The sequence below is a fragment of the Ciona intestinalis genome, unplaced genomic scaffold (assembly GCF_000224145.3).
Source record: "Ciona intestinalis unplaced genomic scaffold, KH HT000101.2, whole genome shotgun sequence".
NCBI classification, from domain to species: domain Eukaryota; kingdom Metazoa; phylum Chordata; class Ascidiacea; order Phlebobranchia; family Cionidae; genus Ciona; species Ciona intestinalis.
This window is the reverse complement of record NW_004190423.2, coordinates 139,786-149,912: the sequence shown is the minus strand read 5'-3', so window position 1 is coordinate 149,912 and position 10,127 is coordinate 139,786. Positions and strand designations below refer to the sequence as shown.

General features: G+C 36.3%; 2 protein-coding genes and 1 long non-coding RNA gene across 5 annotated transcripts in view; 1 reads left to right on the top strand and 2 right to left on the bottom strand.

The window, feature by feature from the left end:
• The window catches only part of LOC100184802 (tetratricopeptide repeat protein 5-like), a 10,994-nt gene extending 1,528 nt beyond the window's left edge, over positions 1-9,466 (bottom strand). Inside the window, exons 1-5 of one of the 3 annotated variants that reach the window (XM_002124633.5) lie at positions 9,235-9,466; positions 1,886-2,465; positions 1,344-1,444; positions 764-963; positions 383-480 (exon numbers count right to left, since the gene is read on the bottom strand). In XM_002124633.5, coding sequence (XP_002124669.3) covers positions 383-480; positions 764-963; positions 1,344-1,444; positions 1,886-2,458 — 972 coding nt within the window. In that variant the 5' untranslated portion in view covers positions 2,459-2,465; positions 9,235-9,466. Of the gene's footprint in view, positions 1-382; positions 481-763; positions 964-1,343; positions 1,445-1,885; positions 2,466-2,782; positions 2,913-9,234 lie in introns of those variants that run through there. The other 2 variants (XM_026838649.1, XM_026838650.1) reach the window with 2 other exon arrangements.
• Positions 1,494-1,873, bottom strand: LOC108950315. Its single transcript, XR_001975177.2, has 2 exons — positions 1,698-1,873; positions 1,494-1,568 (listed from the first exon to the last, which is right to left on the bottom strand). It is a non-coding gene; the product is annotated as an uncharacterized LOC108950315 (long non-coding RNA).
• On the top strand, positions 3,706-8,136 carry LOC100180094 (protein O-mannose kinase-like). The gene is made up of 6 exons (XM_002124502.5): positions 3,706-3,887; positions 4,130-4,251; positions 4,790-4,933; positions 5,319-5,537; positions 6,977-7,074; positions 7,510-8,136. The coding sequence occupies exons 1-6, from the start codon at positions 3,737-3,739 to the stop codon at positions 7,814-7,816; spliced, it is 1,041 nt and encodes a 346-aa protein (XP_002124538.1). The 5' UTR covers positions 3,706-3,736; the 3' UTR covers positions 7,817-8,136.
• Positions 9,467-10,127: the final 661 nt, after the last annotated feature.

Here is a 10,127-nt window from a genome sequence, read left to right as displayed (position 1 = left end):
GTACAGCTTGTTAACGGAGTAAGATGGTACGGGTGTCGATGGGGGTAAGATGGTACAGCTGTTAACGGAGTAAGATGGTACGGGTGTCGATGGGGGTAAGATGGTACGGGTGCTGATGGGGCAAGATGGTACGAGTGTTGATGGGGTAATTGTGTGTCTACTTATTCCTGGCTACCCTGTTTTATAAAGTTTGGCAACTAAAATACTAATTAAAACTTTAATTTGTCTTCATGATTACTGTATATTCGCTAAGATTGGGACGTTAAAGAAATGTAAACACAGAATATAGCCTTTGGGGTTGCAATAATGACAATTACTTGATTTCTAATGAATGCTAGAAATATTTCGTTCAACATAAACAACATGAATACAGTTGTTGTACCTTTTCAGGGTTGGCCCCTTCCTTCAGAGAGGATAATGGAATATATTCAAGTTTCTGTTGCTTGCCATTGAAAGTGAAGGAACCACCACTGTAAGGGCCTGATATGTGGGTTGGTGGTTATATATTTATTTATATACATGTATGTTACTGATATATATAACTGTATCTAGAATAGTAATTTAGGCGCCAAACCTGGGGTGGCAGGGTGGGTGGGTCACTCTTTAAATTTTCTACACTGCATTAATCAGTAAACATTACAAATACAAGTAAAGCACCTAATTGGGGACACACAACTATTAAACACAGGAAAGTATTCCCTTTTTTCTATACTTCTCCCCTATTAATACCGTTTCCCTTTTTTCTATACTTCTCTTTTTTTACCTAAATTAGTTTCTTTGATTGACTTGATCATATTTTGAAGTCGTTTCGATTTCATTTTCCCCTTTTTTTCAACCAGATCGTTTACTTTATCCAAATAATTAAATATTTCATTAATCTTTGTTCGGGGGCTTCCCCATGTGGGGTCTAGTTGATCAGCCGTAGTGAGGCCTTCTAGTGCAAGTTGGTATGATTCCTCGTATCTGGGTGGGGTAGTGGTGTGTGGGTTAGTTAGGTGTCTGTACAAACAAGTAGAGACAAATGGGGCATTAGTAGTTTGGTGCTAAATTCAGATACAATCTAAAAGTTAAATTATAAAAGTATTTTATTACAACTCCAAAAGCGTCACAATTTTAGGATTTTTCACAAATCTGGGGTTGCATTTAAATTGTTAAAGGGTAGTTATACTTATACACGTCAAACATGGGGAACCTTGGTTTATTGGTGAATCCCCCTTTTTACCCCTGACATTACCCCTATCTTTGGTTGCCATTCCCGTGCCCACATTCGGGTTGTTAAACAGTATTACCAATAGACAGCAGTGAGCCTTGATCCCAGCACCCTCTAGTCACAAGTTACTCACCTATATGCCATAGCTCTATTGAAGTGTAGATCAGGGTTATGGGTTGACCTCTTTTCTACTTTCTCAGCTTTTGAATAAGCTTCCAATGCCATTGCCAATACCTGTGGTATATAAGTTGTTACTTTGTCTTTTTATTGCAAAGACCCAGTGTGTTTATTCTTTTAACACCGAGGCGAGCTACGATGTAGTGTAAACGCCGCTCAAAAGAAACAAACAAAGAAATATCTACGCTGACCTGCGCTGAACAACGCTGGGTGTAGATATTTTTTTATTTATTAATTTGACACCAAGGCGAGCTACACTGTAGTGGAAACGCCGCTCAAAAGAAACAAACAAAGAAATATCTACGCTGACCTGCGCTGAACAACGCTGGGTGTAGATATTTTTTTATTTATTAATTTGACACCGAGGCGAGCTACACTGTAGTGGAAACGCCGCTTAAAAGAAACAAACAAAGAAATATCTACATTAATAAACACTTTGATGTATTCCTCCACACAGACAAACCACATTAAACAACACCTAGTATACACCCCACCCACCTTAGGATTCTGTTCAGTGACAAAGAAGAGCGATAAATAAGCGTTTCCGAGTATATACCACGACATCCCATCCTCCACATCCATACCAACAGCATCCTTAGCCATCTCAACACTTGATATCACGTTCTTCTGCTCATCACCAAATTTATCAGCTTTTAATTGACGTAAAACCATCGATAACGACCTCAAACTGACTTTATCCTTTTTCCTCTTGAGCCCCCCCTCAAAACAGTCCTTAGCTGCCCCTATATCACCTTTTTTCCAGAACGTTTCCCCCAACAAGTTCCATCCTCGTATAATCGACGGGTCGCGTTTTACAACTTTCGATAAATAGTCCTCGCACTCCCTTGAGTAGTCCGGTAATACATTTAACGCACGCGCATACTGCAGCATGAATGTGGTTTTCTGGCATCTTTCTTCCAATGTCTTTAACATAGCAATTGTAGAATCTACTTCTTGCTTTACCATGGCTGTTTTTTCATGGATTTTTTCCATGCCATGATTTTGGACGAAGTTGTCGCAAAAATCTTGAAGTTTGTCAACAATTTGTTCGACTTCTGTTTCCGAACCCATGTTCGATCTATCATACAAACGTTTTGAAATAAGTGCAAAAATACCAACTTTCATTATAACCTAGTGGGCCCGCTTACAAGTTACCATGTATGTAATTTATTTATCCTCGCATGGCGGGGCAGCGACAGTCGTTATAACACGGGTGTTCTGTTACATACACCTCGTGCCCGCCCACAAGTTACCATGTATGTAACTTATTTATTCTCGCATGGCGGGGCGACGACAGTCGTTATAACGTGGTTGTTCTGTTTCATACACCTTGTGCTCGCTTAAAAGTTACCGCATATGTAACTTTGTGGATGATTGAATACAACTTATAAACACCTGTAAAAAGTGGTGCAGCCAATTTAAGGTTATTGTTTTGTTGACACTTTAAAAAATTCTTTCACATCAAACTAACGGCAACATTATATACAACTTACAAACAACTCAACTTCATATAATTACCATAATTAGCAACACAATTAAACACCCAACATCCCTAATAACAAGTTATGTTTACACTAAGCACTATAAGTACTAGCACTAGTAACTATATACTGCCTGGGGGCTTCACAAGTCAATGGCAGCACACACACACATATACTGGTACAGATAAGATTACATAGCTAGAGATGGCAGGTTCTGTGGTGTATATGTTTATTGTTGTGTCATTAGTTTTACCAAGTTGTAATTAGCTATGGCTGTAGTTTAGGTTTACTACTATTTACAAACACAGATGAAGTTTTGGTGTATTTTAATTTTATACAAATATCTTTATTTATAAATATCAATATATATATATAAAAACCGTTGGCATCATCAGTGCTTGTAAAAGACTGAGTAGACTTGGTGAAACATCTGCTATAGTATAATGAGTCTATACTCAATAATTGTAGTCTTATACTTTGATGTAAAATCGACCAACAATACTATTGTTTTGCTGTGGTTGCCGCCACGCATGATATAGTATTAGAAATAGATTTTCCGATAACGATAATTTTTTCGCACCAATGTGTTATCTTAATAATGTCTCATCAAATGACAGACGAAAAGTTGTTGAAATTAAATTATATTTGCCAATAGAGCAGTTATAGAACAAGTTTAATATTAAGATTGAAACTTTAGATTATTTTCTAGATTTTCAATGTCAGCCAATGCTGTGATGTAACAATAGAAATTATAACTTGACAGAAAATACCAACAGTATTTTTTACTAAAAAAGCAATTTACTTATATATTACGTTGTGCCTGGTAGAATTTTTAATATTGTATTTATAACTCCACAGATGAGTTAGAATGCATTTAAAGAAAGTTATCAACACAGTATTATATATAGTATTGGTCACCCTCATGTACTTTGTGGTAAACCACATACAACATCTGAATGTGGAGCGTACGGTACAAGTTGTAAAGGAACATAAATACGAGAGGTTTCTACTTCAACCAGGTGGGATTGTAGGAATGAATGTAAATTGTTTATCCTTGTGTGGTGTGGCCAAAAGCGACGTGATATACCCATTTACTCACCGTGCCCGCTTACCAGTTACCACTTATTTATAGCGGGTTTAACGACTGTTGTTTTGCTGCTAATTCTATCCTCTTCATTGTTATAATTAATTTCACCTTTGCTATCGCATTCAAAGAGATAAATATATTAGATTATGACATAACAATGCTAATTATCCCCAGGCCCATGTAACAAAGGATGGTTCAAAGTGGGGGGTATGGATGAATGTAGGAAGATGCTGGGGTGCGAGGACATTATGAAGCTGGGTCATAAAAAGAAACTTGGGGGTGGGATCGGCAAACTGGTGAGTGGTCGGCTGTGTGGCTGGGGTGTTCTATAAGGGTAAGGTCCTGGAATTTAGGCTCATATGGGTGGGTGTGTATATGGGTTATACCTTATATGGGTGGGTGTGTATATGGGTTATACCTTATATGGGTGGGTGTGTATATGGGTTATACCTTATATGGGTGGGTGTGTATATGGGTTATACCTTATATGGGTGGGTGCCTGAGGTCCTTTCTGAGAACCAGGGATTTAGGCCAAGCACATTGCTTATGGCTTCAAACACTCGACTGTGGGCATGGAAATGGCACTCAAGGCTTGATGCTGCTACCATTGTGGGCGTATGTGTCCTTGATCAAGACACTTAACAGCAATTGCTCCAACCCAGTGGTCACTAATGGGTTGTCCAAGTTATCAACCATGCAGGAAAACCATCACCCACAAAGTTACATATGTGGTAACTCGTAAGCAGGCACGAGGTGTATGAAACAACACCCGTGTTATACCCATTCATTCAAGTCCCCACCCTACAATGATACAACCCCCTTTATAATCCACAGGTGTACTCTGTGGACTGGGAAGGTATAGAGCTAGCCATGGTGAGTACCAGGGATACAAGGGTGAAGGATCAATGGATATTAACAAGGGTGGATGAAGGAGCAACTAATTTATTGAATCTACAACCAAGTCAACATGTTATACAGGTGAGGCGTTACAACAATATACACATTAACTTATTATATAGGTTTGGTGTTACGGTACGTATGGTAACTTTTACACATTGTGTATATGTCTAATAGTTACAATTCAATATGTTACAAATTTTTGTCTGACACCGTGACTGAGGGGTTATGTGCTTGTATTGTAAATGAAGGATACCGGGTTCAATGCTCGGTAATGATGTGTGTTCTTGGGCAAGAAACCTAACGAACATTGCTTCAACCCACTGGTCACTAATTGGCTGTAGCAAACTGGGTGTTGGAGTAATGGGCCACCTCGGGCCTAAATCCTAAGACAGAACTTTAACACAACTGTACAAGTATCATATTATAACATGAACCACAAATAAAATACTGCATTTCCACTCAGGTGGCTGGCTTCTGTAAACTTGGCAACCAAACCCATATTTTGACGGAGAAATGCGATAAATACGGAAACTTAAACGATTTTATCAAATCTGACGCCATAGTCAAACTTAGTGGTAAAGAAAGGTTGAAACTAGCTATAGGGATGGTTCAAACCTTTGTATATTTACACCATGGAGGTGGGAAAGCAAGGGTTAACTGTGATCTCCATCAACTGTCACAGGTGCGTAGTTTATTAAGAGACTTTTACAATTTAGTTTTGACCTAACTCAATATAAGTTCATTTATACTATGTAGTGGTTTTAACAGCCACGCTTTTATTTGACCTTTTTTTCCTTTAAATAGTTTTTATTTGTGACGTGGTATAAGGACTGTTGTTTTGCTGCTGAATTCCTTCTCTTGTTTTAATTTTGATGATGTATGGACTTTGGCACAGTTTTCGTTGGGCAGTTTTTAATCATCGCAATGTTTTTTTTGTTGTTAATAATAAATAGAATACATTAATTAGGTTATTTGGGGGTTTAGGGTAACTGTAGCATCCCCACTTGTTTTAAATATAAGGCGAATACACGAGGTTATAGTTTAAACATCACATAATATTGGCACCACTAATGCTTGAGGCCATGTTGTTATCTAGTATTACCTGACCGCTACACACTTATGAGTTCGGTTTCTGGTAATGCTGTAATTATGGTAGATACCAAAGATACAATATCATATGGAGACTATATTACATGCCTTGAATGATAAGAATGAATGGAACTTATTTATCCTTGTGCTTACAATAACTGGTTTGTCTGGTATTGTGTTTGTTATGTGTGTCCTACTTATTGTTTGTAACATATACAAGCCACTGGCATCGTGAACTCTTTATTCTATATGGGTAGGGATGCACATTACAGAATAATTAGGTATTCTAGGATATCCTAGAATACTTTATTTCGAATCTAGAATTCCGAATCTAGAATTTCGAATCTTTTCATATTTATAGGAAAAAGAAATTTTATCCACAAAAGTCAGTTTATTGACCCTTTCATAGCAGCCTTGTTGGGTCATGAGCTGTAAAATGATCAAAAATTGTTCTATTGGGTAGTTTTTGCGTCATGAAACGTATAGCAGGCTATGAAAAGACGTTACGAAACGTTTACTCTCGAAAGTCCCACAAACACAAAAATATTTTTTTTCAAAATTAATAAGTTTTAAAAATTGTTAATATAGTTTATGAGATGACGTGTAATGACGTCATTAAACAGAATACCGAATCCCGTAATTAGATTCGAATACAAAAGGATTCGAATCTCATGGATTCGAAATTCTGTAATGTGCATCCCTATATATGGGTAAGGCTTAGAACAGAGTTAGCCAATTGTATACGAACATTCTATTCTATATTGGTGAGGTTGTATAGCATGGCATGCCACGGGGCCTGGGATTTAGGCCAGAGTTAACCCATTACCCCAACATTGTATATGCACATTCTATTCTATATGGATGAGGTCCTACAGTGAGGCATGCCATGGGACCTGGGGCTGGGATTTAGGCCAGAGTTTGTTCATTACCCCAACACCTAGGGTGCTACAACCTATTAGTGACCACTGTGTTGTAGCAATTGTCTTGTCCAATATATTCATAACATATATTACCTCTACCATTTATTCACAGGCATTAAGTCAATACTTGGTAACTAATGATATGAGGATAGTTATGAACGATGTCGACGAACTGCCTGTTGATGATGTCAACAACCATCCTGTTTGTAGGTATGTATGTGCATGGCATAGGTTTTCTACACTTTATTAATCAGTAAACATTACAACCAATCAGTTAAATTCGTTTCACAGGATTGTGTGTCTAACTATCCCTGCCTCCCCTGTTTTATATATGTTTTGTGCCTTATACACATAAACACACAGCTACAGGAAAAACTTTATATAAACACAGGGGAGGCAAGGATAGTTAGATACGTTTGTGTATCTAACTTATTGGTTGTAATGTTCACTGATTATTGTAGTGCAGAAAATTCCAGGGTTGGCCTGCCCACCCCGCCACCCAAGGTTTGTTGCCTGTTAAGTCAGTCACTACTATGGTGCATTTTGCATAAATGATAAAATGAACTAAATGATAAAATATAATATAACTGTGAACATTGCTTAATTTCTTCTACTGTAAAAATCTAAATAATTTTCCTCTTTTAGAAGCGAAACAGGTTGCGTGATGGTTGAACATACTTTCCTATCTCCTGAACAAAGATATAATGAAGCTGATTGTAAACAGGACAAACTACCAAAAGTGTCAATCAAAATCGACGTATGGAAAATACCCAACCTAACAAACGCCATAATGAATGTGGGGTCCCCAAACAGTACTGAGTTGAAAAAGATTCAAAGGATTAACAGGTTGTTGAAACAAGTGCATAAAATGTGTAAGAAGATTGATCCAGCAAATAGATGGAACTCACAGCAGGTTCTTGAGGATTATGTACGGGTTTATAATTATTTATGAGAGTGGCGTATTCAGGGGGGGGTTAGGGTGGTCTTAGCACCCCAGTTTTAAATTAAGGCATGAAATATTATATATGCATAAATATGGGCATGTTTTGTTTTTATGTGTTGCGTGAAGAAATGTTTTAAATAGAGTTTATGAAAAGATATGCCTCTGGTAAAAAGTGGCGCAGCCAGGGTGGGTACAGGGGTGTCATAGCTCCCCCTTATTTATACTAGCTGGCCATTATATGTGTGTCAAAAATTGAGTGCCTTTTATTTTGCAACAGGTTTGCTATTTATAAGTAATTTTAATGTCAACAGTTATTTATTAAAACACCGCATGTGTGTAATAACTAAAAACTTTAATATATTAAGTTATTATAACTGATTTGACTATTTGTGTTCAGTTTTAAATATCTACACCTAGCGTTTTGGGCGTAAATATTATTATTTCTTTTTTAAGCGGCGTTTACACTACAGTGTAGCTTGCCTCGGTGTAAAAAGAACAAACAAAGAAATATCTACACCCAGCGTTGTTCAACGTAGATTCTTCTTTGTTTGTTCTTTTAAACGGCGTTTACACTACAGCGTAGCTCGCCTCGGTGTAAAAAGAACAAACAAAGAAATATCTACACCCAGCGTTGTCCAGCGTCAGTGTAGATATTTCTTTGTTTGTTCTTTTAAGCGGCGTTTACACTACAGCGTAGCTCGCCTCGGTGTAAAAAGAACAAACAAAGAAATATCTACACCCAGCGTTGTCCAGCGCAGGTCAGTGTAGATATTTCTTTGTTTGTTCTTTTAAGCGGCGTTTACACTACAGCGTAGCTCGCCTCGGTGTAAAAAGAACAAACAAAGAAATATCTACACCCAGCGTTGTCCAGCGCAGGTCAGTGTAGATATTTCTTTGTTTGTTCTTTTAAACGGCGTTTACACTACAGTGTAGCAACTACATACACATGATACTCATGTATTTGTTTCAATACCTAATCATCTTCTTGGCTTTCAAGCGCTTGATTGTGTATTAGGTCAATGATACTCAAATCTAATTATTGATTTTTGTTTCTTACATTAATTATTAACAACCTACTTTAATTTAAAACCCCCACACATATGGTGTTATATAGCATATGTGTTTTGCTTAGTTTATATCGTTTTTGAAATGGTATTGTTTTAAAATGATTAATTAATATAAAAGCGTTTTATTTTATAAAATGTTAAGTAATTCAGTTTCAATACAAACATGCCAGCACATATGTAAAATTCGATTTTTGTCTTAAACGTTTTGGTTTAAAAACTGATAGCATCTTCAGTGATGTCAAAAGCTACATATAGACTGTCATGTTTGTATTGAAACTGACCAGAAAATCCAGGTTTATGCGTTTAAACTAACATGCATATAAATATTACACAAACTTTTACATAAAACTTTTTACTCACCAATTTCAGGGGAAATTCTTCCAAATTTTCAAAATTACAAAATTTTCAAATCTAAAATTTTTCCAAATGTTCAAACTAAACGTAAACAAAACCTGTAGAAATACAAATATTACACAAGCAGCCAAACACATAAAACCAGGGTACCGCGACCATGTTAATATCTCTAAAGCTTAAATAAAGCAACAACAAACAAAATGCTAAGACTGTTGGTTTTGGGGGGAAGTTTTTGATATTTTTTAACAGTAAATCAACAAAAAACAAACAGAATGAGTGAATTTTGGTCGTTTAAGATTGGTTTGTTTCGTCCTTTTTGGCAATTTTGATTTTTTTCAGGTAGTTTTGTAAAAAGTGTATAGGCCTATTTTAGTTTGAGTTTCCACATTTTTTCAGCGGTTTAAACACAAAAATAATTGTTTTCCGGATATATAAGATCTGGTAGCCAGTTTAATAAAAACAATTAAACTTTTTAACAAAAATAAAACTATTCAGAAATAATTTAAAATTTATAAAAATTTAAAAACCATAAAATGCTTCAGCTTTTTACATTAGAAATTTTATAAAACTTTAGCCAAATCGAACATATGTAATAATAAAGGCACTTTTTTAGCTATTGCTGAAAAAAATAATGTATTTTACCGTAAATGTATTATAAAAACTTAAACGCACGAAACCAAATATTAAAAATCTTTAACCAAATTCCAAAAGGCACAAATGTGATAACAACAATATTAATGGCACTTTATAAGCGTAACATAGTTCCATACAAATCCATATTAATACTGGTAAAGTTTAATCTTATGCACTTCTTTATCCTGGCATTCCCTGCCACGATTGTAGTAATAATATGTCCCATCTCTTCGCTGTAGTTTCTTTACATAACCAGGCTCTACTGG

Excerpts from the sequence above, each read along its gene's own strand:
- LOC100180094 (XM_002124502.5), top strand. The coding sequence starts at position 3,737 with ATGCATTTAAAGAAAGTTATCAACACAGTATTATATATAGTATTGGTC. Across the intron at positions 3,888-4,129 it reads GAGGTTTCTACTTCAACCAG|GCCCATGTAACAAAGGATGG; the intron begins GTGGGATTGTAG and ends AATTATCCCCAG. Across the intron at positions 5,538-6,976 it reads ATCTCCATCAACTGTCACAG|GCATTAAGTCAATACTTGGT; the intron begins GTGCGTAGTTTA and ends ATTTATTCACAG.